Source organism: Alexandromys fortis, unplaced genomic scaffold (genome assembly GCF_014885135.2).
Source record: "Alexandromys fortis isolate MF-2015 unplaced genomic scaffold, M_Fortis_MF-2015_v1.1 scaffold_62, whole genome shotgun sequence".
NCBI lineage: Eukaryota > Metazoa > Chordata > Mammalia > Rodentia > Cricetidae > Alexandromys > Alexandromys fortis.
The window spans coordinates 9,984,894-10,005,644 of record NW_026067942.1 but is presented as its reverse complement, the minus strand read 5'-3'; the positions used below and the strand labels follow the sequence as shown (position 1 = coordinate 10,005,644).

The 20,751-nt window shown below is 37.2% G+C and overlaps 1 protein-coding gene across 2 annotated transcripts in view; it reads left to right on the top strand.

Moving 5' to 3' along the window:
- The first annotated feature begins 1,063 nt into the window (after positions 1 to 1,063).
- Cr1l (complement C3b/C4b receptor 1 like) overlaps positions 1,064 to 20,751 on the top strand; it is a 46,496-nt gene continuing 26,808 nt past the window's right edge. For both annotated transcript variants that reach the window (XR_007592859.1, XM_050148130.1), the window contains exons 1-8: positions 1,064 to 1,203; positions 1,317 to 1,504; positions 6,988 to 7,167; positions 7,795 to 7,891; positions 11,332 to 11,417; positions 13,753 to 14,148; positions 16,056 to 16,158; positions 17,422 to 17,507. Coding sequence is in view for 1 of the 2 variants with exons in the window: in XM_050148130.1 (XP_050004087.1) it covers positions 1,079 to 1,203; positions 1,317 to 1,504; positions 6,988 to 7,167; positions 7,795 to 7,891; positions 11,332 to 11,417; positions 13,753 to 14,148; positions 16,056 to 16,158; positions 17,422 to 17,507 (1,261 nt within the window). In the remaining variant the exon portion in view is untranslated. The remainder of the gene's footprint in view (positions 1,204 to 1,316; positions 1,505 to 6,987; positions 7,168 to 7,794; positions 7,892 to 11,331; positions 11,418 to 13,752; positions 14,149 to 16,055; positions 16,159 to 17,421; positions 17,508 to 20,751) is intronic.

Genomic DNA, 20,751 nt, shown 5'->3' with positions numbered 1-20,751 from the left:
CACTACCATCCATCTCTAAGTAGGGGGCTATTTCTTGATTCTTTCTTTCTCCCTTTCTTCCTTCCTTCCTCCTTCCTTCCTTCTTTCTTTCTTTCTTTTTCTTTATTTCTATCTATCTTTTCCTCTTCATCATCATTAAGAAAGGAACTAAACCCAGTGCAAATCCCATTTATTCCATTTCTGGGATCTTATTAATTGTTCACTTGTCATCGGATCTCACTTGGATTGATGACAAGATCCCCTAGCTGGTCCCCCCCCCCCCCATTCATTACTGCACTGACCTAATCTAGGCTGAATAACATTGATGTTATATTTGTGAGCAAAAACTTCTGAAAAGAAACTGCATCTGCCTGTGAAAGCAAACTCCTGAAAGGTATCTGTGTCCGCAGAGACTGGCTGATTAGAATTTCAGAACTATGGAGAGATTGCAATATTGCAGGGCCACAGGCTAATTACCTTATTTTGTTCCGGGCCTCTGATCCGGGCCTCTGAAACAGCCATTCCTTGCCTCCTGCGTCAGAACTAATATCTTGAAACATCAGATTAAACAAAACAGACGAACAAAAATTACAAAGCAAGCAGGCAAACAATAATCTTTTAGAATCTATTAATTTAGCAGAAAACTAATTCTACCAATGCAAAAGCTAAGAGTGCCATCAGATAGCAACTTGAACCAACAGAAAATCTTACCCCACATTAATATATCTGCTTCTCTGATGTACCCACTAATGTATTTTAAACTTGATTTAAGACTTTCACTGCTCTGTAAACCCCTAAAACCTTTGTGGAATTGCTTCCACGTTGGGACATGGAATTTGGAGTAACCTAAATCATTGTTCCAGGGTTATGGTCACGCATAAACTCTTATTCCTTTTAAGATGAGAGCTGTAGCGTTGACATATTTATAAAATTTTTGTCTGATTGACTCATTGCTTTAATTTTTGTTTCCGTGGCACTTACATCTGAATTCATCCCACAGGACCTGAGACTGGGGGCTCTCCATTTAAAAAACAGTCGCAGGTTAGCGTTAGGCTCCACCCTTGCGGATTTCCTGGGGTGGGGGAGTAAGGCTGGTTATATGCAGAGTTCCCATAGTGCCTTGCTTTCTTTGGAACTGAAAGTACTTAAAATTAGAAAACATCCTGGAACTGTCTTGCTACGTTTTGATCATGTGTCTCCGTCCCAGAAGCGATCTCCCAGGAGGTATTCCATAGTTCCATAGAAGGCCCACGAAAGAGAATAAACAAGACCCCGCCCAACAACGGGAAGCGGTGTTGAATAGGTTTTTTTTTTTTTTTTTTTTTTCCGGAACTCAGCGTCATTTCCCGCACCCTGGGCGTGGTTGCCTTCTCTGCCATTCTACTGGGCTTGACACCGGTGTTGAGGAAAATGAAGGCTTCTCGGAGCTCAGAGCGTCCGGGCCCCGTGGGACGCCTTGTAGCTTTCTGCCGCGGCGGAGCCCAGCTGGCCATCCTGCTGCTGTTCCTTCCGCCTTCAGTTTTGGGTGAGCCGCAGGGAGGTGCGGGGAGGCACCGACGCGCGGTGCACCGGCACCCGCGGTAAATGGGCGCAGCACAGACCCCAGCGCTGGTGTGAGTGTGGCGCTCTCAGCCCAGATAGTGCGCAGTCGGTAGGTCTCCCACCGGCTTGTCTGTACTGAGTGTAGAGCCAGTTGTAGTGAAAGGAGGCGGTGTGGAGGTTGGGGAAGTCATGAAAGTCTGGGAGACTCAATTTCTAATCCTAGAATTTAGTTGTGAGGAAAGTTAATTTGCCTGTGTGTTTCCTCATCTGTGAATCTGAGATATTGAGGTATTTCGTGATGTTGCATTTAATTGGTGTTGTCTAGTGTCTAACCCATGTTCTGCTGCTTAATTTGCTTCTGTCCTGGAGCCCTTATTTATGCATTTCTCTGAAGGCCTAGCAAACAGGTCTAGGGACTGATTATCTCTCGCCCCAAATCCTCTTCGACTCAGTTGAGTTCCTACTTTAAGGAAGATCCTCCCACTTCCACCCTAGGTTAGGGTTTGAAGAACAGGAAGACCCAAGTTGCAAGTAAAAGGGACTATAGAATTTGCATATTACACTTTAGTGATGGTTAAGGGCAAAATAGAGTGCCCTTTTTACCCACTATGGAAATTCTAAGTACCCTTTCTACGTCTTCAATAAGAATTTTCTCAGAGAAAGACTTCCTTGAAGACTTTTTGCATTGTTTAGACTCATTGACAGTTGAAATGACAGTCTTAAGTGTTTTTGTTCAACTCGGGGTTTAAGCTTTTTCTCTAGACCGACTACATATATTAATTGAACCTTTTTTCCTGAGAGCAGAAAAAATAAAAACAAAATTTCTGCAAAAAATTGTGTTTAAATATTTATCTCCCTAGGTACACATAGTAACTGGTCAGGTGACAATATATGATAAAATTTAAATTTTTAGAAACGAAGTATACCAAGAATGTTGGGAATCTTCTATCGGTGCTTAGTGATCTTTGTGGCTTTGTCATCATCTGGCTGAAATGGTGCTACAGTTTTGCCATAGTTATTAAGATATTGTTACAACCTCAGGCATTAAGTGCAAAGAAAATTTATCAAGGTTATCACAGTATCCTTCAAATGTGACTCAGGCTATGGAGTACTTTAGAGAGTTGAAATGAAGAGACTACTACTAGAATGCTTCCATTGGCCACAGCACTTTGTGATTTAAAAAAAAAAATGTGGTGGAGAGCTTCACCTCAACTCATAGAGAAATTGGTTCTGGGTTTCCAGTCTCTGCTACTTACAGCTGAGGACCTTGGATCCAGCAAGTCAGTTAACAAATGTCCACATGTGTGCCTCTGACAGCATTATCAAATAAATATATGAAGCAAAAATGGGCAGACCTGTAAACAGCAATAAATGAATCTACTCTTAGAGTTGGAAGCTTCAGTAACCCTCTACCAGAACTTGACAGATGTAGCAGGCAGAAAAACAGTAAGGACATAGCAGAACTCAGCAACGCACAACAGTAGACTATACCACCTTATACAGACCATTCACTAAAATAAACCACAATCAGGGCCATAAAGTGGTACAGTAGTTAAGTATTACTAGAATACTGTTGGAGTTGGTGGACTCTGGCATGCCCTAAGATACTCTTATAGGATCATTTCTGTTAACTGCTACGTGAAGAAGCCAAAGAAGGGGAGTTAGAGTTTGTTTCCTGTGCTTCATAATGCTTTCAGTTTCCATATTCTCAGATGTGTGATTTATAGTTTATATTATCTAATGATAGACAAAATAACCTTCTTACATGTCCTGCACTGAGAAATACTCACTAAAGAGGATTATAGTAAGAGTAATTCCAGAAAACAAGGTGGCTGCACTGACTACCCCTTTATTGCCTGAGGATACACACATGTATAAGTTGTATGTGAAAGGCACTCAGGGGAAGAAGTGCTGATCATATAAAAACAAATAGCAACAACAAAAATCTAGAAAGCATCAAGAATCTAGAAAGTATCAAATCTAGTTGAAATACAGCCGTATATACACTCCTATTAACAAAATCTGTGGTAATATTTTGTCACTTAAGTGTTAACTAATGATATTAGATCACTGTCTCTAGTAAAGTATTTAAAATGCTTATTCCAAGCCAGGCAACGGTGGCACACATCTTTATTCTCAGCATTCAAAGGCTGAGGTAAGTGGATATATCTCTGAGTTTGAGGCCAGCCTGGACTACAGAGTGTGTTTCAGCACAGCCAGGACTACACAGAGAAACCTCTTGAAAATAATAATAAAATAAAAATAATAGCAAGAATAAAAAATAGTAAAATAATAAGATCTTATTTCATTTGTATAGCATTCCTTTAAATATTTATGCAGACCATTTTTATAAATTTATTTTTTAAATTTTGTGCTCTCTATTTTAGCTAATAAAGTTGCTTAAGCAATCTTTTCCACTAAAGAATCTCTCCACTAAAGGGTAAAGCATGTAGACTAGGAGCAGAGTATAGAGTGTAGCTCAGGTTGACAGCTCATATTTCAGCAGTCATGGAAGTGGTCATGAGTTCACAGTTGTGATGGCTCAGGATGAATCAATCAGTGACTTAAATGGAACATTTGAAAGTCGGTTACATCTTCCAGGACAAAAAAAGCATAGTAAGATAACAATGCACAGGCATGCGAACAGCTAAAAGTGTGCAGAGTCACTATACTGTATATTTTAGCAAGAAGTCATGAAAGTTGTCTTGTGCTGTTTACTGAGAGATAAGGGACTACTGTTGGAAGATGACTCAGCAGTGTCTCAAAAAAATTTCTATCATGTACCTAGGCATTTTACTCCCAGGTTTTTACATAAGAGAAATAAAAATTTGTGTCCAACAGAAACAGCTACATTAGTTTTTGTAGCTGGGTGGTGTTTTGTTTTGTTGTTTTTAGGTTTTATTTATTTTTATTTTATCTTTGTTAGTGTGAATTAGTATTTGTTTGCATGTATGTCAGTGCACAATATGCATATAGTACCTACAGAGGCCAGAAGAGGGCATCAGGTTTCCTTAGACTGGAGTCACATAAGGTTGTGAGCTGCCTTGTGGGTGCTGGAAATTAAACCTGGGTCTTCTGGAAGATGAGAAAGAGCTCTTAACTGCTGAAACTTCTCTCCACCTCCATCATCCTGCACTATTGGTAATAGCCAATAAGTAGAAACAACCAAAAATGTCCTTCAGTTAAATTATGGCATATTTATTTATCTAACTGAATATTTCTCAGCAATGAAATACATATACCCTGGGTAAATCTCAAAGTAATTACTTTGAAAAACTAGACCAAAGAGAAAACAAAGACTGATATTTGTATGAAAATTTCTTTTAACTGGATGCTGCACTTGGGATTGATTCCCTTGTTGGGACTAATTGGGGAGACAGTTATCAACATTGTATTCATCCTACTGGTCAGCTAGAGAAAAGGTGAAGACATGATATTTGAAATCACAGAAACTTTCACTCAATGGTTTTGTTGCTGTTCTTTCTCTTTTCTCCATGTTTATCAAAGTGGTTTTCACAGGAATTGTATTTTTCACTTAGTAGGTTTTTTGTTTTGTTTTGTTTTTGCTGTTATACAGTATTTTCAAAGTGGTAATAACTTTGAAACTTAGAAATATATGAACTCTAATCAAAACTCTGCAAATGAGGGCTTCTTGGGACGTAGCCTGTGTGGATTCTTGATGGTACTTATTTTACATTATATTATTTATTTGTTTATGGCAACAAAATACATCTACTGCTTATAATTGGGTGCTAAGCTCTGGGCCTGGTATTTATCTATAGGAACAAAGGTTATTTGGTCTCTTACCTTCACATTGTCTATCTCTGATAGCTATTGAAAGAAATCCTATCAAATGTATACATATTAAAAATAAAAATTATAATAATAAAATATTATTGATATAATAGGGGAAAAGATAATGGGTAAAGTAAGTACAGGTAGTTTAAGTTTGATATTTCTCACGTCTGGAAAGTGGTATGTTAGCTGAGACCTGGTAGAAGATCGGAAGCTAGAGAGAAATGAAATATTCCACATAGAATGTTTCATAGATAGAAGATGAATGCATGTCTGGAGGAAACGGATGTGAAAGTAGTAGTCTGGTAGGAAGTCAGGTTGAACGTGATGAAACATACATGTGAAAACACAGAACAGGACACCATAGTTCAGTGGAGTGTGGGGAGAGCCACAGCCAGTCTAATATTGGAGGAAAATTAGGAACGTGAGCTTTTTTGGAGTTACCAAAGTTCCACATATGCAAAACAAGATGCAGTCAGTTTAAAAACTAACTAGAAATACATTGTTAAAAGTTTTTTGTTTGCCTTAATCTACCCCATTAAAATTTGAATTAATTGAGAGTTTTGCTAGGAAATGAAGTCATAGCAAAAATGTAATATTTCCAAAGTTAAAATGATTTTTTTCCAACATATAATTATTGATTACTTGTTATTTGACCCTAACTGTCAGTTAATTTAATTCTGCTAAGCCTTAAGGAAAGATAACCGAGCCTAGAAGTTAAATAAAAACATGTATTGGAAAATACATTCACAAAATGAAACACAGTTACAGTTTTTGAATTTTATTATCCCCCCCCCCACTCCCCTTGCTTGGCCAAAGTGCTGATCCATTCCTGAATGCCAGAGAGGAAGATCATGGGCCAGGAGAGCTGGCTGGTTGACTGAGACTGAGAGGAAGGATGCAAGGCATGAGTCTGTTTTGGTACAGGAGAGAAGGAAATGTGAGGACGGGATGGATGAAATCTAAGCACAGGTACTCTCTGGTTGAAATTTGAAACTATGTTGGGAGTTTCCCTTCAGCTAAAGACTGTTTATCCTACCTACATTATGTTAATATGTTATATGTGAATTAAGCTACATACACATTGCTTTTTAAAAAAGAGAAAAAAAGAGCAGAGGTATCCATAACTCCAATTCCAGAGGATCCAACATTGTCTTCTGATTTGCAAAGGCACTGCATGCATGGGGTGCACATATATGCATTTAAGCACAAGAGTCACAGAATAAAATCAATAAATCTTAAAAAAATTATTAAAGCAGAGGCATTTTTAAAGCAGAGGCTCACTTATAGATGCTAACTAAAATTATTTTAAAAACTTAACTGTAAAAATGCCCATTAAAGGTACTGGAGAGATAGCTTAGAGGTTAAGGACACTGCCTATTCTTCCAAAGGTCCTGCGGTCAATTCCCAGTAACCACACAGTGGTGCACAACCGTCTATAATGCGATCTGGTGCCCTCTTTTGGCCTGCAGGCATGCATGTGGACAGAACACTGTTTACATAATAAATACATAAATCTTTAAAAAGAATATTAAAAGAATCATTCCCTTTACCCCTATTAGAGTATTCTTTTTCTTCTTTGATCACATCTATAAAATATAATGAAGAGAAAGAAAAGGTGAATAAAAGTTCCTCCTGTAAGTGTAATGTTGCTGTGGTCTCATTCTCCAGGCCAGTGCAAAGCCCCATCATGGTTTCCATTTGCCAACCGTATAACTCAAACTGATGAATCTGAGTTTCCCATTGGAACATCTTTGATGTATGAATGTCGCCCAGGATATATCAAGAGGCAGTTCTCCATCGTATGTGAAGAAAACTTAGACTGGACAAGTGCTGAAAATAAGTGTATACGTGAGTATCTGCAGAGGAAGATGACAGAAAATAGATACTTTGTGGCAAATAGAGTCTGTTTCAAGTTTGTCTCGATTTTAAAATTATGACACATGTCATTAATAATATTATCTAAGGCATATATAGTACATTGACTCATCTTGTAAGTCATATCTTTACTCTGTGCTTCTGTCTTCTCAATTGTTGATAAATTTAATAATAATGACCATCACAGAGCATGATTGATGAAAAATACCCTCAGGATATTTCACTTAGTATATCCAACTTCACACAAGTTTCACTAAGTAATTAGTGATTCCAAAGCAAATAAATGTATATTTAATAACTAAGAGATGAAAAAAATCCCAGACTTTGAGGCCTGTGAATTGGAACACATAAAAGAATGCCTTGGTAATAAATGAAGTATTTATGTTTTTGGATGTCACCATGTGAAAATAAGAAAGAACTTGGATGGGGAGTTCTTTTGGAAAGAAGTGTCTGGTGAGTTTCCTCAAAGTAGCAAAAATCTGTGAAATGTTACAATTTTGTATGCTCTGTATACAGTAAGTTACAGTCAGGTTAGAACTTCATAAACTAAGAAAAGTTCAGTTTACTTTACTTTGTTCAAAAATTGTTTCTTTCTCACAGGTAAATCATGTGCAAATCCTAAAGATCCTCAGAATGGCGTAGTAATAATCACAGACATTCAGTTTGGATCCAGTATTTCTTATACTTGTAATACAGGGTGAGTTGACAACAACAGTTCTTCATCAAGACTTCTGGAACAGCAATACTACCTTCTATCCAGGACTCAGGAAAGACATCTAATTTGTTACTTCCTGATTTGAGTTTTGGTTGTGTTTTGATTTGTTTGTGCTAACGGTTGAACTCAATGCTTTAAACTTGCTACACAAGTGCTCTACAGCATGTCCACACCATCAGAATGTTGCCTAGCCTTAAAAGGCTTGAATATAAGTGTTTAATTCTTGATTGAAATATACAAAAATATAACCTGACGAGGTGAGAAAGATATGTTATCCCTGCTGAATAATCAAGACAGCACACGTTAGTCAGCTTTCCATTACTATAACAAAATAATTGAGATAGTTAAAAGGAAGAAAGTTATGCTTTAATTCATAGTTATAGAAATCTCAGTTCAGTTCATGTTCACTTAACTCTCTTGCTTCGATCTAAGGTGGCATGGTCCATTACAGCAGGGACATGGTAAACCTTTCACCTCATGGTTGCCATGAAGAAAAGAAAGGCTTTGAGGCTAAGATCTCAGTATCTTCTCCAGAGGCATATAGCTGGTGAGCTAAGTTTGTCTCTTAATGCCCACTTCTTAAAGATTCTACAACAGCCCAATAAGATCATAGCCTGGGAGGCTAAGCCTTTAAACTATGAGCCTTTGGGGATGTTCCTAACTATGGCAACATACATAGGAAGTAAAACACTCACTGGGTTGGTATGGTGCAGACTAAACACACAGTTTTTGCATTGATAAATCCTGAACCAAACTGTGAAAAAGAAGTTGAAGAAACTGTGATGGCTGTGAGTTAGCATTGCAGGTACATGTTTGAGAGCAAAACCATATAGTTCAATGTAGCTGAAGAGGCAAAACATAAATTCTTAGATAAATTCCGTTTACTTACTACATACAACCTTCCAACAAAGAAGCCTTAGGGCCTAATGTTCTCATCACTGAATTCTAATTTATTTTATGAGGCTAGTACTATGCTAATACCAAAGCCAGACATGACAACAGAAGGAAATTACTGGACAATATCCTTAATAAACATGTTATAAACATTGTCTACAAATTACTAGCAGGCAGACAGAATTTATAAGTGCATACATTGGGGCTAATGAGATGAAGCTTCAACATCCATGTAAAAACCCAGCCATGGCTCCATGTGCCTGTAATCCCAGCACTGGGAGAATGAGAGACAGACAGATCCTAAGAGCTTGGTGGCCAGATAGCCTAGCTAAAAGAGTGAGTTTTCTGTCCAGTGACAGAGATTTTTTTCTCAAGGCAGTGGACTAAGAGTGATACAGGAAGATGCCTGGCATCTTGCTCTGAGTTCCTTGTGCACACTTAGAGTACACTATATAGCAAAATTAATAAAAACCCAGAGACAGAAATTGGAGTTCAACTTGAAGGTCAGAAAAGCAAAACAAACAGTCACTGGCTCTTACCTCTACCTCAGTCCAAAACGGCAATTCTGCCTCCAGGAATCTCAGAATGAGACTGTAAGTGAGGCATGCACCACTATCGCCCAGTTTCTATGACAAACTAGTGTGGCTACTGATGTTAAAGGTGTGTGCCACGACTGTCTCGTTTGTAAGGCTGATCAGTGTGGCTGTTTTACTCTCTGAACTTCGGCAGGCTTTGTTTATACAAATGAAATATCCCCTCAGCACTGTCACAGACCCCATGTACACTCATACAACATACCCACTGTCTACGTCATAATTAAGTGGGATTTATACCTGTAATGAAAACTTGACAATGTACAAATAAAATGTGATATATTGCACTGACAGAATGAGGTGTAAAAACATAGCCATTACTAGAAGAAAAGGCATTTGAAATTCAAATTTTCCATTGTTAGAAAAGCTCTTTAAAAGTTATTCCTGGGGGCTGGAGAGATGGCTCAGTGGTTAAGAGCATTGCCTGTTCTTCCAAAGGTCCTGAGTTCAATTCCCAGCAACCACATGGTGGCTCACAACCATCTGTAAAGAGGTCTGGTGCCCTCTTCTGGCCTGCAGACATGCACACAGAGAGAATATTGTATGCATAATAAATAAATAAATATTTAAAAAAAAGTTATTCCTAAAAGGATTAGAGATTCTACATATATTTTCCACATATGACAAGCCTACAACTAACATTGTTCACAGTGGTGAAAAGCAGTCTTTTCTTTAAGATTGGGAGCACAAAAGCATTTTTATCATTCTCAAAGGAAAGCTTTCTCTATCCTATCTCTCTCTATGGATCTCCCTGATTTTGGACTTACTTGAATATCCATCAGTAGGTAAGTGGTTAAGTGAGTGGTGGTACATCCATGCTGTGAACTCTAACTTATAACAGAAAGGATTGCTTGATAAACCTCCAGTTATTATGCTGAGTAGAAAGCTAATCATATATGGTTACATTCTATATGATTCTTTATATAACTTTTATAAATTATATAATTATAGAAGTAGTCACCAGCAATAAGAATATGCTAGGAAAATCGGGAATGGGAAGATGAAAAGTGAGCGTCACAGTAACTAGACAGAACAAGAGATCTTGTGTCAATTTTAGTTCTTTCTCTGGTAGAAAATACACAAGCTTACATGTAAAATTGTATCCTCTTTTCCACTGGTTGCTGGTGGCACGTGACTTTTCCCCAGCATTCGGATCTCTGAGTTCAAGGCCAGCCTGGACTACAGAGTGAGTTCCAGGACAGTCAAAAAGAAACAGAGAAATCGTGTCTCAAACAAACAAAAAGGAAAGAGGAAAGAAAAAAAGAAAAAGGAAAAAAAAAGTTTCTTTCACAGAGGAAAAGGAGCAAGTGAAATTTAAAACACAATCCTTTACAGTTGCACTTCCTAAAATGACTTGTTTTTTTTTAATAAATCTAACATAATAGCTATAAGAGTTAAGTTGCTGTGAAATAAGTGTCATGACTTGTTTTAATTTTATGACATACTAGACAATTTACAGCATATTAATTGAGTATTCCTGACTTTAATCTGTTTTTGTTCAACTTTGGTCAGATTTGAGTTCTAGGTTCTACATTAATGAATCTTGCTGATAAGGCATAACCTTATCCAGGCATTCACATTACTTTTTCTAGGTATAAATTAATTCTTTCATATTAGTATTATATACATATACACATGACATTTCTCTTGCCTTCAAGAAGCTTGTAATGTCTTTAAAAATATGATTTATAGGAAACAATTATAATTTATTGCAGATTGCGTGATAACATAATAAAAAGAAAAATCTCATTTAGTTAGGAAGGCATTAAGAAGAAAATCAAAAAGTCCAAAGAAGGATGTATGATTTCAGAACTCATGGTCTTTGACAAGAAAAGAAAAAATGCCCTGAAGCTTTCAAGGTAGTAATCTCTGGGAAGCAGCAATTTAGCAGGCAATTACTTATGAATTAATTAACATTCTTTGCTCTGTGTATAGATACCGCCTCATTGGTTCCAATACAGCTGTGTGCATAATCTCAGATAACGGTCTCATTTGGGATAATGAAGCACCTATTTGTGACAGTAAGTTGAAATTTTTATTTCTATCACCTTTACTTATGTACTTTAAATTTTCTCTGGAATTATACAATTTTTGCAGATCTAAGATTGAACCCAGGGCCTTATGCCTGTTAGGAAGTACTCTATCACAGATGTAAACATAAAGCCCTATAAGGGATTTTAAAAATTGTTATTAAAATTCCTCTTGTATAATCTGTTTTTCAAGAAAATGATGTTCTGGCTTGTTTTGTCTCAACTTGACATAAGCTAGAGTCATATTAAAAATAAGAATTATTGGTTGAGAAATTCCTCCGTAAGCCTGTAAGGCATTTCTTATTTAGTGATCTCTGTGGGAGAGCCTAGTCCATTGTGGGTAGTGTCAGTCCTGGGCTCGTGGTCCTGGGTTCTATTAAAAAGCTGGCTGAGCAAGCCATGAGGAACGTAAGCTTCCATGACCTCTGCATCAGCTTGTGCCTTCAGGTTTCTTCCTGATTAGAGTTCCTGCCTTAGCTTCTCTCAGTAGAATGTGTTTTAGGATGTAAGCCAAATAAACTCTTTCCTCCTCAAGTTGCTTTTGGTTATGTTTTCTCATCACAGCAATAGTAACTCTAAGACAGAAGACAACTACAACATTCTTGAACTACAACATTCTTTAAGTTCTCCTTGGTCCTGGATGTTCCTTTTCTAACTGTAGAATGTGTAAATGTAAAAAGTCTTCCAATCTTATTTTTGACTCAGTTCACTTTAAGTTGTGTTTGTTTTTCAATCTCTAATATAACTATCATCCTGCTTGGCAAATTAATAAAATTTTTGTCCATATTTTTCAAGGTTAGTGAAGCTGTCGGCTAACCTACACTTTCACATATTGTAAACCAAGTTTCTGTCCTGCCCAGACCTACAGGCATTCAGTCCTAAAGAAACACACAGAGGCTTATAACAATTATAATCTGTTTGGCCTATTAGCCCAGGCTTATTATTAACTAGCTCCTCTTACAACTTAAATTAACTCATAACTCTTGTCTTTGTTTAACCACGTGGTGTGGTACCTTTTATCAGTGCAACATTCTCATCTTGTTTCCTTTGCATCTGGGTGGTGACTGCATCTGGACCTTCCTTTTCCCAGAATTTCCCTAGTCTGGTTGTCCCACCTATACTTTCTGCCTGGCTATTGGCCAATCAGTGTTTTATTAAACCATTACCATTAACAAATTTTTACAGCGTACAAAAGCATTATCCCACAGCAACATATGGAACATTTAAACATATACATTTTATGTAAAAAAGAATCAAAATTCAAACTGCATGTATTCTCCTATTAAAACACAGTATAACTAGTTATAGCTGTGTCTGTACTTTTAACTGTTTAATTATCTAAAATTTCTATAACCTAAGCCCACTAAATAGCTCTAAGTCTCTGGGGGAAAGCTGGAGGAAATTTTGGAATATTTGATAGTAGGCTATGTCCTGCAGAATATCATTTCCTGTTCATGTGAATTTTTCTAGACCTATAAAACAATGCAACCTCCTTTACAGTAATTCACTGTAGATTTTTGTCCACCCGACCGATATCTCGTCTCACAAATAAGTCATGTAACACCGTCCATAGTTACATGGTGATGATCTTGATAGTCAGATCATTCTGTTGTTTCCATAGCATAATACTAATGATCAAAATGTCTAAAATGATTTGAATTTTCATTGATACTAACTCTTCATGTTTGTGGAATGACTGTTCAAACCTGGTGTGCATTATTCACTAGTTTATTTACTTATTTTATAGAAATTCTTGTACATAATTTCATACTTTCCAATAAATAAAATGAGTATGTTTTCTTTTAGTTTATGGCCTGTCTTTTTTTTTCTTTTTGAAAATAGAAATTCTTCATTTTAATATTGTTAACTTTCTAATTTTCTCCTTCTAGTTACTGATTTTTCTGTTCAAGAAATCTTTGTGTATTATGACATTTTTTCCATCTTATAGTCTAAAAACTTTGTTGTTAATATTTTTTTTCAAGTTTTCCTTTCAGTTGACAACAGATTTACAAATTTATAGACAAAGAAGAAAAATCTGAAAGCTGATATAAACTCTGTAATATGATCAAAGAGCTATTTCAAATGAAGAGGTCAATTGTATTTGTAACTTTATAAGAAAAAAGTAGGAAAAGTTTATAGGAAAAAGTAGGTGCACATGTTGTTATGTGTGCCTAAATAACAACATTTTAAAACTCATCTACAAGTCAATAAATATTCAATGCTTTTAATGAACATTTGCGTATATAATGAGTATAAGTATCTTCAGTTCTGTGATTCATTGGATTTCCCCTATTTATATAAAATAAAATCTGTTTTCTTTGCCCAGGAATTCCTTGTGAAGCACCCCAAGCCATTACCAATGGAGAGTTCGTTGCTCCTACAGAAGATTTTTATTATGGAATGGTGGTCACCTATCGCTGCAAAACTGGTGATAGAGGGAAAAAGCTCTTTAATCTGGTGGGTGAACCATCCATACACTGTACCAGCAGTGATGGTGAAGTTGGAGTCTGGAGTGGCCCTCCTCCTCAGTGCATTGAACTCAGCAAATGTACACCTCCCCATGTTGAAAATGCAGTCATGGTGTCTGAAAGCAGAAGCTTGTTTTCCTTAAGAGATACTGTGGAGTTTAGATGTCAGCCTGGCTTTATCATGGAAGGAATCAGCAGTGTACAGTGTCAAAACCTAAACAAATGGGAGCCAGAGTTACCAAGCTGCTTCCAGGGTAAGTCTGATCAGGGCTTCGGGAGCCTGCCATGCTATGGGGTGTTAGAGGACCAGACATAAAGGTTAGTTCTGGAAGAGGGCTTATGGTGAACAGGTTGGATGAATAAATTTTCTTGGGAGGGAATGTGAAATCAAGAACGGTCATGTGTTTGTGGTGTTTGTACACCCTTACAACACATCCATTCAAATTGAGAAGGAGCTAAATATGAACAAGGAATGTGATACATCCTGGGAATTCTCATACACAGAAGTTCTTTTCATGTATTGCCATCTCCAGCCCTTATCAGTCATTCATATACCTAATATTTACTAATATGTAATGAGTGATCCTTGGCTAGTCATATTAAATGCATGCATATTTAATTCCTAAAATGAAACTATGGGGTAGTTATTATTTTTGCCATATTGAGGCTTAGGGGTTAGATAGTTTTCTGAGGCGATATAGATACTAACTTGCAGATCAAAGATTAAAATCCAGGTCTTTCCATTTGGCAGATCCTCCCAAAGAATGAAGACTTTCCTGTAGGTGATAATGGGTTATAAAGATATTAGAAGGACAGGAAGAGTAAAAGGAAAACAATGTCGCCAAAGATCAGGGAACTACTGTTACTCAAGAATAGAGCTGACACACCCGGCCCTACTCTGGTTGATACTGTCATCCTCTGTCATGGCTGACACAGCCAGACCCTGCTAATTCTTCCAGGATAGAGCCAGTCCTTGCTGTCATTAGTATTGCTGACTGCTGCTCACTTGAGAGATCATCAAGGCTGCCTCAACTGATGCTGTCCCTGGATGCATAAAGGTGTCTATCACATCTCTTGTCCTTTAGTTTGGTATATATGTCTTCCAAGTGGCAGAACTTAATTAGAGCCCCTGGAGCAGTGGTTTTCTATCTATGTGTTGGTACCCACTTGGCTAACCTTATCTCCAAAAATATTTACATTATGATTCAGTAAAAGTAACAAAATTACAGTTATGAAGTAGCAACTAAAAAAAATTTCTGAGTGGGGGTCACCAGAATATGAGGAATTGCTATTCGAGGATCACAGCTTTAGGAAGGTTGAGAACCACTGTACTAGAGACCTAGAGCAAAGAAGTTGTAGTGTTCATGGTTTTACCCATAACAATCAAAAGGCATTATATAGTATGAAACTGAGAATCAATAGAAATTTAACCAGCCTATTCTTTAAATATCACAGTTCATGTATTAGTCAAGGGAAACTCTTGAGAGATGAGCCCTCAAAGCAGTTATTATAACATCAAAAATATTTGGAAATCGTTAAGAAAGTCATTTATTCTAGACCAATATTGTAAAGTTCAAGGCTAGCCTGGTCAACAGAGCTAGTTCAGAACAGTCAAGGCTACAAAAAAAAAAAAAAAAAAAAAAAAAAAAAAAACCTGTCTTAAAAAACAAAACAAAAAAGATATTGGGAGTGTTATAACCTTAGTGTACATCGTAGGGAGAAAACAATAAATTCAAGATTTATTAGTTATAGTCACAGTGTCTTCATTGTATAGTCACTTTTGGCAGAAAGGTTGTTTATTTTGTCATGTATAAATAAAGTTGTTCCTTTTTTTTCTTCTTTTATTTCCCACATAAAGTTGTGATCCTCTTGGCATGTGTGATCCAGTTTACCACTGAGGGAATTTTTTTTCACTTCATGAAACTTTTTTCCTTAACATGACACCTGCCTCTAGGAATCCAGCACTAGCAGTGTACCCCAAACAAAGATGGTGTTTTTATCCAGAGCTGAAACTGCTGTAGCACTATGCGCCAGGCTACACGTTAGAGTCCTGTGGCTCCCTCATGTGTGGGTCTCCAGACTGTCATCTGGATTGATATTTATGGCTTGTGTTTTTATTTTCCACACACTGTTATTTCTGTTTGACTCTTTTTTTCTCCAGTGAAACCTTGTGGTCCTTTCCTGGAACAGCTTCCTAATGGGAATGTACTATTTCCACTAAATCTTCAAATTGGGGCTAAAGTGTCCTTCGTTTGTAATAAAGGGTAAGTGTGAGCAGGCCCAATCTGTCTGAGCTTGTCTGAAGTATGGGAAGGTTGGTATGGGGAAGAGAATGTCTGCTATTATTTATAGGAAAGACTGGTGACTTGTGGAATTCATAAAAGGAGATATGAAGGAAAAACTGGGATGTTTATTAAATGACAGATTCAAAAACAAGTGTATCTACTGGTTTTAAATATACAGGTAATGCACTAAGTGAAAAAAATCGTTTTCTAAATAGAAAATAATGCTAGTAATTTTGAGGGAAATTATATGATACAAAAGCTTATACAATTAACAATGTATTTAGCAATGTTTTAGGGAAGAATTTAATGCTTTATTAATAGACTTTATAAGAGAAACAAAAAATAAGGTGCAGTGTTTTAAAGCCCACATGTGTCATTAGACCAGCAATGGGCTGTGGGCTCTGACATGGGAGCATGGCATCCAATGTTAATATTTCAGGTGAGATCATAAACATTCTTCACAGCAGACCTGCCTCTGTCAAACTACCAATCCTCAACAACAAAGAACCTGCTCTCCAGCGCTTCACAGAATCCTTGGTAGCACCAAGTACTAGGACCAAATAAGAATTAGGAAGACATAAGGGTTTAAACATCCTTTGAGAATTTTGGATGGCTTTATACAAAAGTTGGCTCCTCTCCACTTTCCATTTTTCTCTTCAGTCCCAGTGTTTTAAAAGGAAAGACCAATAAACAGAAACAAAAACAAACAAAAGAAGACCGGTACCTAACAGGTGCCTGTTTTTCTGAATTACTGAGAAAATAAGTGTAACTTATTCTTCAGTAGCCCAGCATGCTATAGTGAGTTTCCTAGACAATAATAGCAGAAACTGAGACGTAAGAACAATCTCTATTTCCTACCAGTTAACTTAGCTTTCCCAGTGCCAGAGTTGGCAAGGTGTTGTGTTAGCAGTCTGGGTTTGCAGTTGTGACAGTGAGCAGTACTGGATTCCTTTTAGCATGATCAGTGCTGAGTAAGGGTCCAGAGTCTGGCTGTGCCCTGACTGCTTTCTTTAGTTTAAGCTAGGACTTTATATGACAAGTCTCTTTGCCTTGCAATTCTGTTTTACCTACCTGCTAAGTGGTAAAACTACCTGCGGTAGTTAAGTGGCTTAGCATCTACACACCCTTTCCACCTCCGGGTTCCATTTCCCAAAATCCTCAGATGCTTTTTTGACTAGACCTGGAAAATGAGTATTACTCTGGCCAAATCATTTTACAGTACACTACCATTTTCTTCCTTAGGTTTCAATTAAAAGGCAATTCTGCTAGTTACTGTATTCTGGCTGGAAAGGAAAGTGTTTGGAATAGCAGTGTTCCTATGTGTGAACGTGAGTATATATAGCAATACTTTAATGTAGTTGCTCTCCCTAACTTCTTGTATTTTAACCCATAACCCTCCCTTTCAGTATTTCTTCTATATTCTAGTCTGACTTACTGACAAAACTTGATTACTTTAATAAAATTATGTTTTTATTATCTCCTTGCTTTGGAAACTTTGATTAGCTTCCATCATTCTGAACTTTGTGTTGATGTGTGATATTTCCTGTGTAGTTTGCTACTAGGACAAGAAAGACTTTGACAAGTTTCTCTTCTCTTTCCTCCCCTTCTTGCTTCCTTGTGTTTTTCTTTTATGTTCTGCCATCAATATGCAATCACTTATTCATATTTATTTGGTAGTATGCCTATATAAAACAAATGTACACTTAATCAATTATTGAGCAAAAATTATGTGTTTTATTTTCACCTGCACTGGAATTATAATGGTGATCAAGATGAGCTAATTTTCTGACTCTATATTATATGTACTTAAGAAGGAAGATGAACAAGAAACAAATTGAATACTATGGAATTAATACATCAGATAATACGTAATAGAGCAGAGGAAATGAGGATGAGGAAAATTAGGTAAACCACATCAGATTGAGTAGGCAAGGTAACATTCTTAAAGTCTCAACGTAAGCATATATAATATGCTGAAATATTAAGTAATAATAAGATTAAAAAGAAAAGCTCTTGTACAAAATCACTGCTTATTTCTCCTACTTCATACTTGTTCTATAAAAATTTTCCAAAAGTTTGCCAACACTTGTAAAATATTTATTTGATGTGTATGGGTGTTTTGCATGCATGTATGTCTGTGCATTGTGTGCATGCCCGTTGCCATAGAGGCCAGAAAAGGGTGTCAGATTCACAGATCTTGGAGTCACTGATGGTTTTAAGCCACTGCGAGATTGTTGGGAATAAAACCCAGGTCCTGTGGAAGAGTAGTCAGAGCTCATAATCATGGAGTCATTTCTCCAGTCCCAGTGGTTTTGTTTTTAACCGTAAATTTTAAGTCTCTAATAGGCCATAGACGTGCACTTCATAAGTTGCCTACTTCTCTGAATTACTTGGAAAAGCATGACTTTTCTTCTATTTCTTTCTATCACTTTCCTAACGTTTTGTACTCATTTTGTGTGTAATTCCCCTCCTCACCATGAGGCTGCAAGTCTGTCTTGTGGCTGATTTCCATGCTTGCTTAACTCAGACAGCATAGGGTTTTTTCTTTTTCATTTATTCTTCCCCCTTTGCATCTCCATCTTTTTCCAAGCAGCTGCTGACATTTACAGCTTGCATGTTCCTGATTTCTTTTTAAAGTCTAAAAAAAAAATTGTCCTCAAGCTTGAAAAATATGAATAAATCAACTAGTTTTTAGTAGCTAGAAATCTACTTGAGCATCTTATGATGCTTTCCAGAACATACCGTGTGTGTGTGTGTGTGTGTGTGTGTGTGTGTGTGTGTGTGTTTGTAATCTTTGCTATCCAGGAAACTGTCCACAGAAGCAGCTCGACCAATGGCTCTTCTACCACCATGCACTAGAACTCTTTGACATATTTCCTGGATTTTTCCCACTCATTGTGAAACTCCTGTAATAATGAGACTGATGGTTGACATCAGTGAGTCATTAAGGGAAGATCTCATTCCTTTAAGGTGTTTAGTATACATGGAATGCATTTTCGAAAGATGCCCTAAGAATGTAAGCTTCTTTGAGGATAAAGATCTGCCAGCACTCTTCTCTACTGTTCCCCCAGTTGCTGGTAAAGGCTGAAACAAGGATGATCCGAGCAATAGTGGATAGTTACCCAATACTGGCCATCTCCTATGATCAGATTGTTGACTACGCCAGTTGTCACCAGAGAGCCTTTATCCAGTAACTGATGGGAACAGATGCAGAGATCCACAGCCAAACAATAGGTTGAGCTTGAGGAACCCTGGTGAAGAGGCAGAAGAAGGATTGTAGGGTGCAGAGGGGTCAAGGTCATCACAAGAAAACCCACAGAAACAAGTGACCTAACTCAGGAATTCAGAGTCTGAGCCAACAACCAGGGAGCCTGTATGGGTTAGAACAACCTAGGTTCTCTACAAATGTGTCAGTTGTATAGCTTGGTTTTCTGCAACTCCTAATAATAGGAGCAGGGCTGTCTCTAATGCTTTGGCTGCCTCTTAGGAACCTATTCCTCATACTGAATTGCCTTGCCCAGCCTGAATGCAAGGGAAAGTGCTTACTGCAATTTGATATGCCATGCTTTGTTGATACTCTTGTGAGGCTTGCTCCTATCTGAACAGAAATGGAGGAGAAGTCGGGGGCTGGGCAGGAGGGCGGGGGACATGCAGGAAGACTACAAAGGCAGCTTTACTGGTAACTGTGTCTTAGCTGGAATGAACAGCAGTGTTCCTGTGTGTGGATGTGAGTAGCCATGCAGCCTAGATTGCACTCCTGATTTTCTTTCCCAGTGTGCTTTCCCCCATAGAATTTCCTTTGCCTACAGATCTTTACTAAACTACTTATTTGTTGGAAGTATTTCAAGAAAAGCCTTATAAGTAGGTGTTTGTGGTTTATTTACATGTGGTATGTTGATGTTGAATTTTGTGGGGAATATGTCGGAAGAAACCAGGTGATATAAAAGTACACGAAATGATACCTATTTGTTGTATTTGTTAGTTTTGTCATTGGAGGTTGATCTCTCTTAAATGTCATGCTCTTTTATCCCCTCACTGATGTATTTATTAGGCCTATTGTCTTCTCTATGGCATTTACTGACAAAGGCTTCTGTGTCAGGACTTTGTATGTGTGGAAAGAGCAACATATAGGTTAGAGTCATCCATATTTTTATGAAGTTAGTTTTCCATTTGGGAAACAAAGAACAGGAAAATAAATTTTTTTTTAAAAAAATCACAGTATATAACTAGCATGATAAATAGTGGAATGTGATACAGAAAAATGTATATAAGAATTTATTATGGTACAGGAAGTGGGAGTAGTAAGTGAATCTTTAACATGATGGAGGACCCTTTATTTCCAAACTATATGCTTACAAAAAACACCAAGGATTCAAAAATTTGTAAGTAGATTAAAGTATTTGTTTTCTATATAAAACATTACTCATCTATCTCACTTATATGTCCTAAAGCAAAGCAAGCCAGTTTTTTTTAATTTATTTATTATTCTCATTACATTCCACATCTTTTTTTTATATAATTTTTTTATTGAAAAAAAAAAGATTTCCGCCTCCTCCCCGCCTCCCCTTTCCC